Source organism: Syzygium oleosum, unplaced genomic scaffold, assembly GCF_021117445.2.
Source record: "Syzygium oleosum isolate NSW1041296 unplaced genomic scaffold, Sole_v2.1 Sole_v2.31, whole genome shotgun sequence".
NCBI classification, from domain to species: Eukaryota; Viridiplantae; Streptophyta; class Magnoliopsida; order Myrtales; family Myrtaceae; genus Syzygium; species Syzygium oleosum.
Window position 1 is genome coordinate 3,528,072 of NW_026607515.1, and position 19,162 is coordinate 3,547,233.

Consider the following 19,162-nt stretch of genomic DNA (forward strand, 5'->3'; position numbering starts at 1 on the left):
TATCAGGGAGTAATTTAACTAATTGATCATAAGGAATTTGTCTTGGTACATGGACGCAGAAAGTTTGATTATTATCCATTGAGATGAAAAGTGCATCCTCAATGCCAAGAAAATTTAGATCAATAGCATGATTCTGGATCTGATATATCATTTAGTAGTGTAAAGTTACAGCTATAGAATCAGGAGTTTGAGGGGCTCCGGTGAGCTATAGCTAGACTTTAAGAGCAGAAAGGAGTCTTGGGTCCGTAAGGGTCATGTTGAAATTTGGAAACAGTGTAATAAATACTATTCCAGCATTAAGGGTGGTTTGGATCGTACCAATACAAGCATGTTGATAATCTAAGAAACGAGTATCCAAAAGGGCCATTTAAGTGACAACATGTAATCAGTTTCTACCATGGAAGGATAGTGCAAGATGGATAGCACCAAAATGAAGATAAGTATACCCCTACTGTACCCACTGACGTGGAAAATCAAAAGGTATCTTGAGGGTAACGAAATGTTCTTGCTGGGTAGCAGGAATAGGATGTTGGTCGAATCAGGATGACTGGACATATTCCTTAACTTCTCGGGGTGTATGTTTGATGAGCTGTTTAATGGAACGGAGAGGGGAAATGGAGGAGGGGTTTTGCAAAAATAGAATACGCATTAATAAGCGGAAGATGAGTTTCCGAAATTTTACTATCTTCATTAAGGTATGAAAACATCATAAAGATAGTCAATTTTATAAACATTTGAAGTGCGAAGATCTAAAGGGGCATTTTCAGTGACTGGTGGACTGGAATCAGTAGAATTACACATGATGGAACAAGTCTACATTTTCCACCTGGTACTTCATCTAAAAAACAAACAGGTATGCTGAATAAGGCATTGGCTCTGATACCAGTAAAGGGGTGCTAAGATGCCAATTAGGGAAAACGAAGACAGGGCTTGTGGTAAGTATGCTATCCCACGCTATAAAAGGGACTGCCTTTTAACCACTAGGCCCCTCTTCGAATTTTGATTAGCACCTTAGAACTGCTTTATAGTAGCATAATTTTGATGCACATGTTCTATATCATGGCAAGTGTAGAGCATACTACAAGACTAATCAGTACACATATATTTATTTAAAGAATTATAAAAGGCAGTACGGTAGAGGCGAAGATTTAGGGACTCATAACACAAGTTTTATTTCTCAAGGCTTTTCTGGAGAGCAGATCTTTCCTCCAAACTTTACAAACATTGCCTTATATAGGCACAAAAGTAGACAAACAGCTAATTATTGGTGAAGTTCTGGAAGTCACCAATAATTTGACACTCTCTGACTGACTACAAAAGCTTTTGCAACTGACAGACGACAACAAAGAATTTTACAATAGACAGGCGACAACAAAGGCTTTTATAATCTGACAGACTCATAATAAACTCTTGGACGACAGTTTTTCTTCTTTTTTGCACGTTTTTCTTCTTACTACAATGCTCGCTACAAGATCTTTTATAGTGCTTGCTACAAAGATCTGTTACGTTGTCGAACAGTGGTGAACAAAGGATCGCTACGGTGATGAACAAGTACATTGCTACAGTACTTCCCAACAACGAGCCATTTTCTTCAACTGCGCTTGGTGTGTCTTCAGATGTCATAGTTATAAATCGGTTCTTCGGTATTATCGTCATCAAAGCTATCTGAATTACCTCTGTCCTTTTGTCTCCTGTATTCTCTAAGGATTCTCTCCACTTTTGAGATCTCTAGGCCCACGTCTGCAAAATTTGTGGCGATATCAGCAGGACATGATGGAAAAGCTGACTGGAGAAAATTTTCTAATTATAGTGACGGACTATTTTTGTTAAAACCTAGACTGAGTGCAAGTTGTAGCTCACTGTAATCATACAGGTCTTGCGATAATGGTCCTTCTCATGGATCCTGTGACTGAGAGGCTTGGGATAAAGGTGAGGCCTTTTGAGATGAGAATGAGGCAGCAGCATCCCTGTCAGCTTGCATATCTATGCTATAATATTGTCCCAACGCAATGTCAATCACTGTCTGATACCTGTGATCAGCTCGATTATCCTAAGGTGTACTGGTAGAACTTATTGGCTATACCTCTAGTGGTATCACTTGGTTGTATTGGCATATAAGTATCTGGAGCTCCCTATATTCCCGAGGAAGTGCCGATAGTTTGCATGGAAGGGTTTTGAAGAATTTTTCTAGAATCGGCTGAGGCTTATATGTAGTTACCCCTATATCATATAGAGTTTTGCTCACATCTCTATTTGGATGAATAAAAAACCATAGCCTATGAAACAGGACTATTGTATGCAATTCTGGATTGGGTCGACATGCTCTAGGTTGCTCCTGAAACATGTATTTCTAAGCTCCCAATGGTTTGAACCAATTAAGCATATCATCCAAATGCTTAAACTTCTTTTCTCCCGAGAGAATTCTACCAATAATGAAAATAATTCTGGTTATTGGAAATTCAATGGCTATAGTATAAAGATTAAACAGATACTAATAAAACTATTTGAATTCTTTTGGGAACTCGTCTTCAAGATTGAGAGAGATAGGATGGATGAAAGGATAATCTGGATACAGTCCACCGGGTCTAAGACTTAATCCTCCGTACCTGCTAAAAATCAGCAGTTGATATTTCCATATTAGTGACGGCAGATTTTCAAAAAGGGCATTGTCTTGGATGTATGTAGAAACTTCCGACGGGTATTGCCTGCTGTGCCAAGAAGATTTTATCTTGATGGGTTTGAATCCACCAAATGGATTTCGTGATACATACATATTTATGGATGTAATTGGTCCAACAAATTCTTTTGGCCGTGATAAGAAATTAGCAAGTGCATTCTTCTTTATGCTTGGTTTCAAAGAAATATTTTGAAAACCATTCCGCCCATTTGAGGAGTTGAGGATGAGGAATTTGCTTCAGTTTGAACTTCAGCATTTGGGAGAAAGAGGACATATCTAGTTCAACTAGAAAATGATGTCCAAGAAGATGAAATTCAAACTTCCTGATGCCATACCTCACTGCCAAGATTTCTTTGAAAGTAAAATGAAAATGCATCTCGCTTTGCGTAAATCATCAATTTAAGCTTGATCAAGCTCTTTTTCGTTGCTTATGCTGAAGGGATCTTTTTACAACTTGACTAGTTTCTTTTGGAATAGAGGATATAAATACCTGCTTTAGATTCGGATCGGCTCCAAGGGCATAAAACAATTTAAGCATTTCATGAAAATGCTTATTCAAGTGTTTTCAACGTAGAGAGCATCATCTTTTATGAAAAAACTCTCTCATTTTGAGTTCAAGAAGGTTTTCTAGTTTACTAATAAAGAACTGATAAATGACACAGATTACATGATGAAAATCTGTTTTGAGTAAGAACGTCATTTGATCTTGATCAGACACAGTTTTCCACCAATCCTTAAGGTTACTAGCATATCAATCCTTTCTTCAACTAATATGGCGACAATTAACAATTTACCGTCACACTACACCATCAACGTACACGTCAAGCTCCTATCATATCGGACTTCGAGTGATAATGATTATGAAAAATCATTTTAAATATTAATATAAAATGTGGAAAATTCCGAATGTCACACATATCGAGATTTTGAAAATTCATTTAAACATATTTAGCAAGTAGACAGCAACGAATGTTAATCAGACCCTACGGAAAATCCAAACAAAAAGCACTGACAAGCACTCCCGCCGGGCTTAGGCAAAGGACGATATCACTTTCCATTCGTAGTGAGCACACGCACGCGAAGAAAGAGATCTAAAGTCGGCACCTCGTCAACACGGAGCAGTATTTCGTACATTGTTGTCATTTTTTTTTCAAACGGGACATCAGGAGGAATCTGCATTATGGCGCACGCCGTTCATTTTCGCAGAAAGGAAACGAAGACGAGGAACATCAAGGAAGTGTGGTAGGAAGAGTCAACGCCGCCTTCATATTTCGCACGTCTCCAGTTGACTAGCGAAGCAGGCCAAACGAAAACGATTTTCGATCCGGCCTTGTCTTTCCCCTTTTGGATGACGAATTTTACAATTTACAGACAGCTCAGCTCAGCTCAGCTCGGCCATTGAATGGAGGAATTGATTTGAGGGGATCGTGTGATTCGTGATCGAAAACAAAGAAAAAACAGAAAAGAAGAAGGAAAGAAAAGTGAGGGAGGGAAGGAAGGAACGCGGCTTTGAGGCCGAGGCACGACAGGCAAAAGCCAAGTGGGGGCCAACGTCCCTGACTCCAGTCAGCCCCTTCCTTCTCCTCCATTTCTCCTCCTTCAGCTCTTTGGCGAAAAGGCAAAGAGCTTGGCGATCGATTCATCTGCCTCCCGCATCTGCTCCCTGTTTGTTTGTTTGTTTGTTTGTTTGATACCCTTTTCTCTCTCTGGGGTGGCGGCGGCTTCGTTGGTGGTGCTTCTCTCTTTGAAGTGAAGGAGGAGAGGAGACACTGTTACTCAGTCTGCCGCGTTCTGAGAGGGGATGGGGAATTGCTGCTCCGACGACCGCGGCGGCAGGGCGGCCATCGGCGGCACTCCGGCTGTTATTGGCCTCGGCAACGGCAACGACGCCCCCAACGACGCCGTTAACCTCTTCCTCCGTTCTCGCGGCTACCACGGCCTCTTCTCTCAGATCCAGGTCTCCTCCGCTTTCTTTGTCCATTTCTCCTTCTTCTTTTTCATATGCTGCGGCAGCCTCTATCAGATCCCAACCTCCGAGTCAAAAAGAGTCTACCGGGTCCCTCTTCACCAATTTAAGCATTCTACCTTGCACCTTCGACCTTGATTTTGGCTCCAGTTCTTACAACCCAGTACCATATTCCACGCCATCCGAAACGCGGCCCCTTTTTTTCTAACTCTACGTTGTCATCTTTACTTCAACACCTCTGTTTCTGCAGCTGTCTTTCTCTGCCTCGGGCCTGCGAGATAGGGACGTCCTCTCTAAGGTTTGTTTTCTCAACCCACAAGCTTCTGCAGAATGTCAGCTGTGATCCGTTGATCGTACTGCATCATTTGAGTTGTGCATTTCCTCAACTGCATGCGTCCCATGTCTCTGGTGCCGCAATATCTATTTTCTTTCCAGCACACAACCCACAGGCGGGAGGAATTGCTCCCCTGGAACTGTGAGGGAATCGGTGTTTGCAGTATACGATTTGGGAACAAGTGTTGTCTACCTCAGCGCACTGTCAATACACTTGTCCATCCTACTAGCTAATAACTGCATCAATTGGCAATCTTTCTTGAACTTTCTGTTTACTGTAATTTAAGCTTCTATAAAAGATCAAGAATTAGCTTTTAGAGGAGATTGTTGGGCACTCAACTTCAAGAATTCGTTTGTTAGATTTAGTTTCTTATGTCGGATTTTATGTTCGTGTTGTGTATGATACTTTCATAAAAAACGCGTCGCATGGTCTAATCAGTTTTATCCTTTCTTTCTATTTCTCGCTTTAGAGTGATCCTATGTTGGTTGTCTACACAAGAGGAAGAGATGGAGCACTTAAGGAGGTGGGACGGACAGAGGTCGTGCTCAATTCATTGAATCCCAAGTGGATCAATACCCTTAATGTCACTTACCAGTTTGAAATTGTGCAGACAATGTCGTGAGTATTTACTTTTTCATCTTCATGGAATCCTCATCTGTTTAATCAATTAAATATCATTCAATATTCCAACTTTAAGATTCTTTACCAATGCCTTTGTAGGTTTCATCTGTATGATGTGGACACTCAGTTTCACCAGATGGAAGTAAAGGTAATTTTTCAAGGATGTTTGGACTGCCAAGGGCACTTTCTTTTTGGGATGGGTAAATGGTGCATATCTTTTATGAATCGACAATAAAGAAATTTCCTTTACGAGGCTCCGAGGGTTTGCAAGTTGGTCTGCTGCCCTCTCTGCAAAGAAATAGAAAACAAGATAAAGATCCATATCTAATCCACATGTTATTTGTATCTTATGGACTTACAGGATATTTGACTTCCAGTCTTCATGTTTAGGATCTTTTATTTAACATACGTATATTGCATCATTGATCTACTGGACTTCTTATATTATAAATGATTTTGTATTTGGTCGACGTGCCCTTGGTTTTTTTTCCTCCTGCCTCGTGTGTATCTTCTTGAGTTTTCTATGTACTTGACATATTGGCTCAGATCATGTGTTTAGGAGCGAAATGTACCTATTTTATTATTAGACCCTATATGTTACTTGATCTTATCTATATTTAATCTATGTACTGATACTTTTTAACGAGAGTAAAATGCTTTGACAAGCGATGGTTATGTGTTACGTTGTTGACAAAAAATAAAGGGGTGTGAACAGAAGATTTCTTGAAGGCAGCTATGGAGTAAAATGGATCATTCACATATTAAAGACTGACTGTATATGAGGCAGCCGTTTGTTCCTGTGTATGCTTTGAGAGTATCTAACATATCATGGATTTCTCACCCAAGTTATTAAGCTTCATGTATAAGATATTCATGTTACTGCACCTGAAGTGTTTTGCAAGAATACTTTAGTGAGAAATTATTTCCAGTGAATACAAATACTATATATCAAGAACATTTTTGACTCGCACAGATGCTTAAGCTTGAGGAGCAGCAGTTTCTTGGTGAGGCCTCCTGTGCTCTTTCTGAGGTATGGCATGCAATAAGAAATTGTGATCTTCTCTATACTAGATTTTCTTTGACCACTTCCCTGAAACATGATGTCACTGAGAGCATTCAGTGTTCGCTTTCTTATCTGCTAGTTGGAAAAAAAAAATACTAACATCAGTTAATGCCCAAAATAATTATTTTCAGAGGAGATTGGATTCTGCAAATGCTGTTTATAGAAACTCTTTACTCGACTCCATCATTTTGTTTTTCAGATCATTACCAAATCAAACAGGTCATTGACCTTAGATCTGACATATGGAGAAGAATATACAGGATTAAGTCGTGCTCAAAATTGTGGAAGGCTTGCTGTGCTTGCTGAAGAATGCATTAGCTCTAAGACTACAACTGAGATGACTTTGAGGTGTTCAGAGTTAGAGCACAAGAATCTCTTCACAAGGACTGTATGTAGCAACTAAGCTTCAGTTTTATGCCCCCTTGTCAATACTCCGAGAAACAACAATCTAATTTTCTTTGCATCTTCTGGATTACAACAATGTAGGATCCATTTCTGGTCATTTCAAAAATTGTGGAGAGTGGAATTTCAATTCCAGTCTGCAAGACGGAGGTCATCAGGAATGATCTCAAACCTACGTGGAAGCCAGTATTTTTAAATATCCAACAAGTTGGAAGCAAGGTATAAGCATTTTTCTAATCAGAGAGTAGGATTTTGACTCCCTAGTCAATATTTGCTCACTCTGCAGTAGAAGACAGCTTGCTTCTGGTGCAATTTCCATTTCCTTTTGTTCTTTAGCAGTGAATGAGATGCTGAATCCATGTTTCAGCTATGTATGTTTCCTTTGAAGAATACCAGGTGTCCGCATCCATATGTTGATAACTAAATTGTTGTGCAGGACAGTCCCTTGGTAATAGAATGCTTCAACTTTAATAGCAGTGGAAAACACGATTTGATTGGGTAAATGGAATACTTGCTGACATTTGATTCTTGTATCTCCTCATTGTTGTATATGACTATGTTGACAATGCTTGTTGTATGTCACTGTATTAGGAGACTGGAGAAGTCACTATTGGACTTGGAAAAGCTTCATTCTAGTGTGAAGGGAGAAAATTTAGTTTTACCAACCGGAAATAAGGTCCTGAAGAGCCAGCTATTTGTGGATACGTTTTCTGAGAGTACCCAACATACTTTTCTAGATTACTTGGCTGGGGGATTTGAAATTAATTTCATGTTGGCTGTTGATTTCACAGGTAATGGTCTGCACTTCCACCATATGTTCCTGTATTGGGGAATTTTCGCTTTAGATTAGTAAATGTTGTGGTAGGTATAGAGGGGAGGTATATTCGTCTTCACTTGTAACTTCAGCTTGTGTGCTTGAAATAGAATATGCAGTTGTGTGGTTTGGTCAGGCATCCTGTGCATATTAGCTGTTCTACTTGGATCTAGCAATCATGTAGTTTTGGTCTTTCACCTGCTGCCATGCCCCTTGATTTTTATGCTTGCATTTTCTCTGAAGGTCATAATTATCGGTTGGCTGAAGTAAACTGCAGTTTATGGTTTTTATTAAAAGCACGCATAGTTCCGATGTGCTTTATCTTTCTCTGCTAAAATAGCCAAGTATATACTTAAATTATGCCGAAACTGTTAAATCTTCAATAATTTCTTGAATCTGTTGACTCATTTTTGCTTTTAGCCAAGAAGAGATTTTCATGTTTCTTGGATTTTTTAGGTAAATCCGGGGACTATCTTTTCAGAGTTTCCTCAAGATGTTGGCATGTGGAATTAGTTAACTTGCCGACATGATTGTCATGCATCTACAAGCAACCTACTATACATGAACATACATTAGCGTTATGTCCAAACTTATTTGGCTCATGGATTTGGTGGTTTTTATTAGTTCAAAGTGAAAATCCTTTTGCAATTGCTCTATGCCAAACTTGTTAGTTCAAACTGAAAATCCTACTATACGTGGACATACATTAGCATTATGTCTGAACTTATTTTGGCTCATGGATTTGGTGGTTTTTATTAGTTCAAAGTGAAAATCCTTTTGCAATTGCTCTATGCCATATATGTACCGAGACTGAACTTTAAATTAGACAGGCACCGGTACTTACTTCAATTGTTACTCTGGTTCCTTTTCCATCAGCTTCAAATGGAAATCCTCGCCTCCCTGATTCCCTGCATTATATTGATCCCTCAGGACGTCCAAATGCATATCAGAGAGTAAGAGATGCTTCTCTTCAATTTCGTCTTCTGAATATATTCATCATAATTACGTTAATAATATTCCCCACGGCACCAAAAGTTCTGTTTGAACCTTCATGAGAGAGAACACAGGACGTTACATAAATATTCTGTTTCTTGGAACTTGAGGTACTAATTTGCACACTGAAGGAGATTAATGGCATGCGCATTACAGGGACTGTAAATTGACACACGTTTGGTTGACACTGACAGGCAATCTTAGAGGTTGGAGAAGTATTGCAGTTTTACGATTCAGACAAGCGATTTCCTGCTTGGGGTTTTGGAGCCCGGCCAATTGATGGTCCAGTCTCTCATTGTTTTAACTTGAACGGAAGCAGTACATACTGCGAGGTAAAATGTTTCCCAGATACTATTTATTCATCTTTATTTCTGTATCTTATAATATGCATATTTCCAGTTGAGGTTGTAGTTATGGTGTATTACAGGTTGAAGGAATTCAAGGGATCATGATGGCCTATACAAGCGCACTCCTAAATGTTTCTCTTGCAGGTCCAACTCTTTTTGGTCCTGTCATCAGCAATGCGGCACAAATTGCTGGCCAATCTCTTGCAAATGGTCGGCATAGATACTTCGTGCTGTTAATAATCACGGTATGCCCTAAACTGTGTGTTTTATGATTGATGTTCATAGTCTATATAGATTGTGCCTACAAGTCGCATATACTATAACATTAATGCTTTTTGATGTTGATCTTTCTCCTCTTCCACATTTTCCTTGCCTTTTGGTGCTTTAAAGGGTTAAAAGGATCATGGTACATGTTTTAGTCCTTGACTCTTCATTTTGGTGGCACTAAAAAAGTATGATTGTATCAAATGCAGTGTATTCTGAGCTGGTATGACTTACAAACATTACAAAGTGTCTTAGGACTATTACCAAGTGTTCTACAGGCATAAGTTTTATAATCGCTGCCACTGCCTCTTCATTATCACCAGCACTCCTGCCTGTACTCAGCTCTTAAGTACTAGTGACTATCAATGTTGCAGCATGTCCATCGGTAATGTGACAACAACTGCCAAGAATGTTTTAAAATTGGCCAGGAACTGAACCACTTGTGAGGTGATTCCCAGTTTTGGCTGTTCAGTTAGCCAATTCGAAGAAATGATGTTATTAAAATATTGTAAATTCTTAGAATAGAAAAAAAGAATGAAATTTAAAGAGACATGACGTTGGGCAATAAATGGATGGGGCTTGATATGACTGCCTCTGGGGGCTTGTCCTCTTCAGTGGAAGAGATTCGTGCTCCGGCTGTGGGATAGCAGGAAAGTATTGGTTATTGCAGTAAGGGTATCACTACGGGGAATAGTGGATAGCACCAGAGGAGTAATTTTAAGGGCTACTTTGCTGTTAGGCAAGCATTCGACCATTTAGACTTCAAAACTTGGGGTAATTTTCACTATTGGTCATTTGACTTGGTGCATTATGAACTTGAGTTACTAAATGATATGCCCCTCATTTTTCATGGTAACAACCTCTCTCTCTGAGAATTTGGTTTTTTCTCTTCTGTAGTCTCCTAGGTTCCATTCTTGTAGGGTAGAGCGAAATTTCTTTTATGAGTCACTGTTATTTGCAGTTCATGGAAACACCTTGATGTTGCATTTACTTTGGCCTACTTATTAGGATGGTGTCGTGACGGATCTTCAAGAAACCAAAGATGCCTTGGTGAAAGCATCTGACTTGCCATTGTCAATCCTCATTGTTGGGGTTGGTGGAGCTGATTTTAAGGAAATGGAGGTAATTATATTAGGTGGACCTTTTCTGCTTATGTTGTTCCTTTACTAGAGTTCGTCTAAGACCTATTCTGGTGGCAGGTTTTAGATGCGGATAAAGGAGAAAGGCTAGAGAGTTCCAATGGACGTGTTGCTACCCGTGACATCGTCCAATTTGTTCCCTTTCGAGATGTACAAAGTGAGTGATTGGTTCGAGTATGAACCTAAATACAAGTTATTTGGTTAGTTATTCATTTTCTCTCGACCCATGCAGGTGGAGAGATATCTGTGGTTCAAGAACTCCTAGCAGAACTACCCACACAATTTTTAACGTACATGCGGAGTAGAGAAATGAAACCGAGCTATTAAGTTTTCGAGGATTGTACATAAAAAGAAGTTGGATTTGAGTGATTGGTTTTGGGCCATGTGAGGTTTCCTTTTGGAAGAGTAAGGGGTAGTTGCTGCCACGACGTGACATTCTCTAGATTTCTGTTCGTGTTATCAGGAGGCTCATTCTTTTATCTAGCGCATCACAGTCGCATTCTCATCACTTGCTTCCTTCACCTGCTGTGGGAGCTGCACACCTATGTTTAGCACATGACAGGTCGGAACTTGTATCTGTGCCCTCCTCTATGATCACTAAGTGTATTTTGCTAATTCATGTGAAGGTGAAGAACTGACAGTGACACAAGGGACGAGAGAGATGGAAGGTGAAGGGAAGGTCACTATTATGCTCAAGCATTATAGGTGATCTTATTTTGATGGGTCTTTATGTAATGAACTTGTCTGATTAATTATTTTCTGCGAAATCTAAAAAATCAAAACGCATGTGTTGTTTCTATATAAAAGCAAAGTGCATGCATTGTTACAAAGACCGATTTAGAATGTTATTTGAAGTATTGCGTGATAATAGAGCTTTCACTCGTGTGGTATATGAATGTAACAAAGGCTCGTCTCAACAGGATCCATGAATTTTTACTCCCAACCGCGCAAATAGAAGGGATAGGAGAAATCAAAGCAGGAAGAGAGAAATTGAAATGTTGGGTATGAAGAGATGGAAGAAAAAGGGAACAAAGCTAAAACGAGTAGTCTTACCTGTGTTGCCATGAATAAACTTGTTAATTGAAGGTGGTAACGGTGTAACTGGAACACACGATTGGAAATCAAACAGGCTAAAACTATAGTAATGCAAAAAAAAGTTGAAAACGAAAGGAGGAGTTGGATTATGGAGGTCAATTTTCCTTTAGCCTTCATGAGTTAGAAAATATTTTTCTATAAATGACCGCTAGATATAATTAGTTTATGAAAAGTGTTTTCACTTTGGCAGCAATTTATATTAGAGTATTTTCGTGAAAAATGAAAATATTTTTTATTCATTTTATTTAAGAAAAATATTTTTTATATTTTTCACGAAACAAATGAAAGATGTGGCTGAACGGGGACCTAGGCTGAAGCATGGCCCCCTCGTCAAATGGGCTCAGGCCCGGCACGGCCCACTGGCCAATGCTAATCATCGCCAATATGCCTCATTAATTAGGAGTGATTTTATAATAACAATTACTGATAACTTATTAATTGTACCTCACTAAGGGCCAAACCCAATTTATTGTACAAAACCGTCCTATTTATATATCCTATGGCTAAAATACGTAAAGCCCATGCGCAAATCCAAGTAATTATGCATAGAAAGACAATGAATAGGTTACTTAGTATAATAGGTGGGTATAAGATAAAAAAAAACATAAGGGTAGTTTTGGAAATTTAAAGTGAGAATAGAAAAGAAAGTGGGGGATTATAGAATAAATGATTGGGTAGGAGCGAAGAGAGGAAGGATAATTTTGGGAAGCAGAAAGGGAGAGACGATTGAGTATTTTGACTTAAATATATAGGAATATACAAACAATATAAGATATTAAGTATATGAAAGAAAGACACTTTTAAATGACGAATACTAATTGCAAAAATCCCTCTTTGGATAATAATATAAATGGTCCATGAACTTTGATCCTATGTGCAATATATTCTCTAAACTTTTAATTTGTTCAATGCGATCCCCGAACTTTAACTTAATGTATAATGTGGTTCATGAACTTTTAATTTGTTCAATGTAATTCTTGAACTTTTGATACATGTTCCATTTAGCCCCTGAATTATATGAAAATGCTGAATATCGTCATTTTATTAATTCAAGTTCAGGGATAACATTGAACATTTTCATGTAATTTATGAATTAAATTGAACATGTACAAAAATTTCAAGAAATATCTTTAATCATTTGAAAATTTAAAAATAATATTGTATATTGTATTAAAGTTCAGAGCCTCTATCGAACGAAATAAAAATTCAGTCAAAATTCAGACAGCATTCATCTCATTTTGACATTTTCCCTTTTCACTTCTATATGAAAATGCCGATGTGTAAGACCCAAACCCAAGCACGTTGTCAGCTCAGGAGGAGGAGAGAGCCGCCCCACCCCCGTCTTGCTTTTTGCGCTGGCGGGATCGCCTTCTGATATTCCCGATTCTCTGTCTCTCTGTCTCTCTCTCCCTCTCCTTTTTGGGCCCAGGAAGGAGGAAATGCATTCGCCGCCATCTTCGTCTTCGAGGAAGAAGCTCAAACCAACTGAGAAGAGGGACGACGACGGCGACGCCGACGAGGAGGAGGAGGAGGACGAGGAAGAGTCCATATTAGTGGCTCTGATTGAGCATCGCTACAAGGAAGTCGATCACCTCCGTCATCGCGTCGCTTATTACACCTCCCAGGTCTCTCTCTCTCTCTCTCTCTTTTTGCATTTGCCTGTGACAGGATGGATCGCTTATTGATGCAACATGAAACCCTTTTGGGTCCGTCCAACTCCCGTCTCGTTGTGCTTGGTTCTTCTCCGCAGCTCCAACTGGCAGAGAAGAGGCTCAATGGTTCCAAAGGTAAATTGGCTCTGCTGCGAAGCAAACACTCGGCGGCGTCCTCTGAAGCCGGACTTCCTACTACTAATGGGACTGCAAACGTTAAGACGGAGCGCCGATCGACCAGTCCCGTCGGTACGAGTGAGGACCCTTTCTTGCATTCGCTGCCCCCAAAACCAAAACTATTCATTTCTGCCCCCATTCCCCAGGACTCTCAGCCTCCCCACCACCCCTACTTTTCAGGCTCTGGATCAAAGCCATCGGCTGGCTACAGTGCCCCTCCTACTTCTTCGATCCTCCATCAATCCCCAAGTGCCAGGACTGTTAAGGAGGAGAAACCTCGCGGACGTCCTTCTCTCCGTGATTCCGAGGCCATTCAAGATAGGGGCACCAAAAGAAATTTTGGTAACGCTCACATGCTTACCGTATAGGCTTCCTTTTCAGCTCGTCATATCGTTTCCACTGCATTCAGACTAAAAGGCCTGCCTTTTTCCTTTTTCTTTCTCCTTATTTTTTTCTTTTTCAGAACATAAAGAACACAGAGAACTGATCCCGTTGATACGCAGCGCATCCTCTCCATTCACCATTCGGTGCCAAACAAGCAGTCAGGTTCCCAGTCAACACAAGAGAAAGCTAAGGAGTCTAGCCTTGTCTCCAGCGCAGGAGCTGCTTTTTGCAACCAGGTTTTTTACGTTGTCCTTTTCGTGGATAAGGGCTGTGTGCTTAGTTGTTCAGCTGCCCTCGCCCACCTCCCTTTTCTGCTAAAAAACGTTCTTTGTAGGGGCATGCTTTAGTCTCGATTTTATTCTGTGTTCATGAAGCGTTCATGGCACTCATGTAACTAAGTTTCTCAGAGCAGCATCACAGAGGACGCAATGAATTCGAAGTTTGGAAGCCGATTTAATAAAGTAGACCTCATGAGCTAGTAAAATGACAACAGTTAAAACAATCCGACAAAAAAGACATAACCGAGGAGGATGGAGGGAGAAAACGTGCAAAACTGTCGTTTCAAGCCACCTCTTGTTACGCTAGGATGAATCACATATTTCTAAGTTAAACTTAGAAACCCCTGTTGATGTAATATCTTACTATGGGGACCTTGGATCAATTAATACGTTTCATCTTAATGCAGAAGAGGGCTTCAGCAAGGATTCAGGAAGAATTAAGATTAGTGGCTCTTATTGATAGAAACAGAAACTCATTTTGGGACAATTATGCATTTCGCGAGACCTTTGTAATTAGCGTCTTTCAGAGTTTTAATACTTTCGGTGTCAGAGCTAAAATATAGTTTGATGTATTAGCTATCTTACAGATGGAGATGGGTTGTTTGAGTTTTGAAACAGCAATGCCAAACTCTTTGCATGCATTAATTTAATGTTTGAAGATGACAGTTATAAACTAATAATTTCTCCCACCCCTTTCTCACCGTCAAAGGAAGCTTGCTTTTTAGGAGTGAACTAGTAAATATACGAAAGCTCTTATTTGTGGTTGTAATACCGATAAATCAAGTTGGCTCATCGGTCTTTATGTTGATCGGCCTTTGCTGATTGTATTATACTAATGAATTCGAGGATTGTGTCTCCGACGGGGATGGGTTATATTCGATGCAGCGGTGGAGACAGCTCTGGCCAACTTATTGTCTGTTCCTTAGCATTTTAACATTTTTCTTTTCTCATATTGTAATCTATGAATGCGTCTATATGTCAAATTTGTTTGTTTGGAATGTTTTTAATCAGGTTTCGTTTGTTATGTACAGTGCTTTGGATGGAGTTGTCAACTTGTGGCAAATTCAGGCTAACGGGTAAACTATAGAATCCTTGTCTCCTCCTTCCTAGGATGAGACTGTCATTTTATACGATGACGATTTTGATTGTATGATCTGGTAAACGTGGTGTGAAGAAATATTTTGATAATCACTTAGATATCAATTGTTTCTAGATTTCTTGGGAATTTGACAACTGAAAGTCATTTGACAAGGTTCAAGTAGAGCACTTACTCCTTTCCCCAATCTAGATGAAAGTAGCTTATCCTGTAGATCAAGCAAGATGCTGTTTGTCTCTGATTGATTCACACTTCAAAAGCTTTAAGGTTTCTCTCTCTACAGAACCCCAAAATGCTGTCAACTATCATGTGCAATGATTTCCATGACCCGAGACAGCTTTGTCATGTCATGAGTTGAACACCTGGACAACCCTACTATAATGGCATAGCCGATCTTTTAAAGTTCAATTTGACTCTATACCATCTGTTGACCACTTTCTGGAAGATTATTGAAATCCCTCCTGGAGATGGGATGGCTTATCTACCCATCTGTATGGAGATAGATCCATCGGTTCAGATAAATTTCTGATCAGAACCTCTTCTCACTGACTTACTTGTTATGCACTCCTGTATTTCCTTTTGCCCTCCTACTACATTTTTCATACTTACAGTATAGGGAGATTCCAGCCTTCTTCTATCTATTTGAGCTTGCTATGGTTGCCATCCCAAAATATTCCAAGTTTCGTTTGATTAAGCTCAAACATTTGGAGAATGTAGGAAAATAGAATGCGTTCCAGCAGAGCTGCCAATGCTTGCCAAGCACCAAGAAGTACTGTAACTACTGTTAACATATGATTCTTTACATAAGAGGAAGTGCTGGGTAAAATGTGCTAAAAATCTAAATATAGATAATGTATTTGATGGAATGTGGGCTTACAACAAGCCTGGGCTTGTGTTTGCATATAATCTGCTCTTCTAATAAGTTGTCTTTTCACTTTTTTGAACTGTAGACATTCTGCCTCTCTGCTCAGTACTTCTGATTGTGCTTCACTACGGGAGAGGAGATGGCCTGAAGATGTAGCTTGGCATCCTCAGGGAAACAGACTATTTTGTGCATACACTGCTGATGGTGGGGACTCTCAAATCTCAATCCTAAATCTCAATAGAACAAAAGAGGTAAGTGACTGGGTCTAATTTTCACACAGAGCTATCTTGTCAGATAAAAGAATTTCACAATCCTCTTTTCCTTTATTCTATTCCGTACCTGTAATGGATACTGACATGTACACCTGGAAGGGGCCGAAATCATATAAGTTTGTGGTCTGGTGAACCAGTTTTTTTTTTGTTTTTAAGAGAAATTAAATCTGTGCCCAAGCTTGAAGCATATTTGAGGTTTGCTTATGCATGTATATATACATATATATGTGTTGTAGCTATCTGTTTGCACGTATATATGTATCTGTGGAATGTAATATGCATACGGAATATGGAAATAGAAGGATAGATAGATGTGTGGATGGATGCACGCGAGAGAGAGAGAGAGAGAGAGAGAGAGAGAGAGAGAAGGGGGGGGGGGGGGGGGGGGGGTTTCAAGTGCCTGAGGATGGTGACCAACTTTACTTATTCATGGTCTCGCTCTTCAGCACATGGCATGTTAATTAGCCTGCTGTAAATTTACCTGAGGAGCCTCGTCCCTTTCTAATGCTATCAGATACAGGATGGATAAATCTAACTAGGAGTAATACTTACACTTATACATATAGCGGGGCTATTTGTTACAACTGGATGGGCTATAGAAGGTACTGCTACTATTGTAACATAGGAACTATTAAGTGAAACCATTGAAGACAATATACTCATAGGAGGAGGGGATTGCATATCTGTTCTTAAGAGAAGAGTCTGGGGATCAATGCCGAGGTTTCTAATTCTATCAGACTCTCGTGTTACTTGACAAAAAGGGAAAACTCAAGAATTTGAGCAATTCTATCAGGCTCACAGTTTTGGCCTAAAGGCAGATCAAATATCACAGCTTTCTTGGGAAGGGGTTCAATTTCCTCTTTGTGAGAGGCCAAAACTGGTATCTAGGATGACTGAATCACTGGTTTACTGGTTGAATGATGTCCAAACATACTCTCTCTCTCTCTCTCTCTCTCTCTCTCTCTCTCTCACACACGCGCGTGATTGCGTGCACACTTATGCACACACAGCCACTGGAAGTAGGAAAATAATCAGTTTCATTTCTTCTGCTCCTTTCGTCTCAAGATGACACTCATTACCCAAGAATCTGCAGATAGTTCAAAAGACCTATCCCTATTAAAAGGTGAAAATTTTTGTTGTGTAAGCACTTGTGCCACTTGAATCCAACAAGCCGCAATGTGCAATGAGTGAGCAAAACCAAGTAAACAACCTGATTTGGTTATTTGTTTGTTGATTTGTGTTGTCTTAGCCAAAGGGTATGGATTGCCATGAAATTAAATGTCGGCTTCATAAAATTATTTGAACTAAAACTGAGAATGATTTGAGCCTACCTATAGCACCCTAACTACTTGTATATATATATATATATATTACCAAAGTCAGATCAATAGTTGATGTCACTAATTTGACTATGCATGTGTTCAGAGAGCTCGCGTATCTTTCATGGAAGCTAAGCCACACCAGAAGGGAGTTATCAATAGCATTCGCTTTATGCCTTGGGTAGATAATTGCTTTGTCACTGGTGGCTGCGATCATGCTGTCATACTCTGGAATGAGGATGGCGATGATGACGATAACAAGTGGAAACCAAAGGCATTACATAGGAATCTGCATTCCTCTGCTGTAATGGGGGTTGCTGGAATGCAGCAAAAGCAGGTTGTACTGTCGGCTGGGGCTGACAAGAAAATTATTGGGTTTGATGTGCAAACTGGGAGGCTGCAATTTAGGCATCAAATTGAAAGCAAGTGCATGAGCGTCCTGCCAAACCCATGTGACTTCAATTTGTTTATGGTTCAAACCGGGTAGGAAATATTATGCCTCTATTAGTCCACATGGATTGTCTGGTACTAGCTGAAAGAGTTTCACATCTCATTACTTGTCCACAGGGCTCCTGGGACGCAGCTGCGGCTGTTTGACGTGAGATTGAGGCAGACTGAGCTGCATGCATTTGGATGGAAGCAAGAGAGCAGCGAAACACAATCTGCTTTAATTAATCAAGCTTGGTCTCCTGATGGCTTTCTCATAACATCTGGCTCGGCTGATCCCATCATACATGTCTTTGATATCAGGTACAATGGATGCAGGCCTTCGCAGTCTATTAAAGCTCACCAAAAACGCGTCTTTACCGCTGTCTGGCACCACTATCTTCCTCTTCTTATATCCATCTCTTCGGACTTGAATATTGGTATCCATAAGATCACCTCATGAGTTCAGAATGAAACTTCCATCCATATGTCATGCGGACGTCGTGGAGAATCTTGGTTCATGCTTGGTGCATTACCTTGCCTCGTGGTATGACTGACGAAAGTTGAGTGACAGAAGTGGTATCCATATATTTTGCAGTTCTTTGTAGCCCATAAATGTTGTGAAAGTGTAATTTGGCAACAACCTCGTCAATCAATTAACATTGTCATGTAATCGTGGGGGTTGGACCCTTCACACTTGATAATGAGATTTTGGATGAAAGATAAGATCATTACAGAAATTTGTTGCTAGAAAATAAGCACGAGTAACCACTGTCACTCTTTTGCGGGAAGTCATAACTTTTTTTCATCCCCAGTCCTAAATATAACTTCCATAAAAAGATACATTGAAAATGCTATTAGATAACCCAAACATTCTTAAATAGTATATGTGATCTCGACGACAAGAAGCGCTATTAGATAGCCCAAACATTTTAAATGACAGTCCATAAAAACATCTAAACCGTGAAAAACCAATGA

The 19,162-nt window shown here is 39.8% G+C and overlaps 2 protein-coding genes across 4 annotated transcripts; both read left to right on the plus strand.

The window, feature by feature from the left end:
• The first annotated feature begins 3,844 nt into the window (after positions 1-3,844).
• On the plus strand, positions 3,845-11,402 carry LOC115662405 (protein BONZAI 1-like). Its single transcript, XM_030584548.2, has 15 exons — positions 3,845-4,634; positions 4,894-4,941; positions 5,447-5,595; positions 5,698-5,746; positions 6,572-6,628; positions 6,861-7,049; positions 7,148-7,282; positions 7,500-7,561; positions 7,655-7,854; positions 8,754-8,830; positions 9,065-9,202; positions 9,298-9,462; positions 10,490-10,603; positions 10,681-10,777; positions 10,853-11,402. Exons 1-15 carry the CDS (start codon positions 4,479-4,481, stop codon positions 10,945-10,947), a joined length of 1,731 nt encoding a protein of 576 aa, XP_030440408.1. The 5' UTR covers positions 3,845-4,478; the 3' UTR covers positions 10,948-11,402.
• A 1,605-nt stretch (positions 11,403-13,007) lies between these two features.
• Positions 13,008-18,924, plus strand: LOC115662407 (uncharacterized). Of its 3 annotated transcripts, none has more exons than XM_030584554.2 (8): positions 13,008-13,340; positions 13,466-13,622; positions 13,725-13,886; positions 14,008-14,164; positions 15,238-15,282; positions 16,253-16,418; positions 17,865-18,241; positions 18,326-18,924. In XM_030584554.2, the coding sequence occupies exons 1-8, from the start codon at positions 13,155-13,157 to the stop codon at positions 18,645-18,647; spliced, it is 1,572 nt and encodes a 523-aa protein (XP_030440414.1). In that variant the 5' UTR covers positions 13,008-13,154; the 3' UTR covers positions 18,648-18,924. The 3 variants fall into 3 exon arrangements, with proteins under 3 accessions (XP_030440414.1, XP_030440412.1, XP_030440415.1); XM_030584555.2 differs by having other exon boundaries at positions 13,010-13,340; positions 13,466-13,616; XM_030584552.2 differs by having other exon boundaries at positions 13,009-13,340; positions 13,466-13,886.
• The last annotated feature ends 238 nt before the right edge of the window (positions 18,925-19,162 follow it).

Excerpts from the sequence above, each read along its gene's own strand:
- LOC115662405 (XM_030584548.2), top strand. The coding sequence starts at position 4,479 with ATGGGGAATTGCTGCTCCGACGACCGCGGCGGCAGGGCGGCCATCGGC. Across the intron at positions 7,562-7,654 it reads GGAAAACACGATTTGATTGG|GAGACTGGAGAAGTCACTAT; the intron begins GTAAATGGAATA and ends TCACTGTATTAG. Across the intron at positions 9,463-10,489 it reads TCGTGCTGTTAATAATCACG|GATGGTGTCGTGACGGATCT; the intron begins GTATGCCCTAAA and ends CCTACTTATTAG.
- LOC115662407 (XM_030584552.2), top strand. The coding sequence starts at position 13,155 with ATGCATTCGCCGCCATCTTCGTCTTCGAGGAAGAAGCTCAAACCAACT. Across the intron at positions 13,341-13,465 it reads TCGCTTATTACACCTCCCAG|CTCCAACTGGCAGAGAAGAG; the intron begins GTCTCTCTCTCT and ends TCTTCTCCGCAG. Across the intron at positions 18,242-18,325 it reads TTGTTTATGGTTCAAACCGG|GGCTCCTGGGACGCAGCTGC; the intron begins GTAGGAAATATT and ends ACTTGTCCACAG.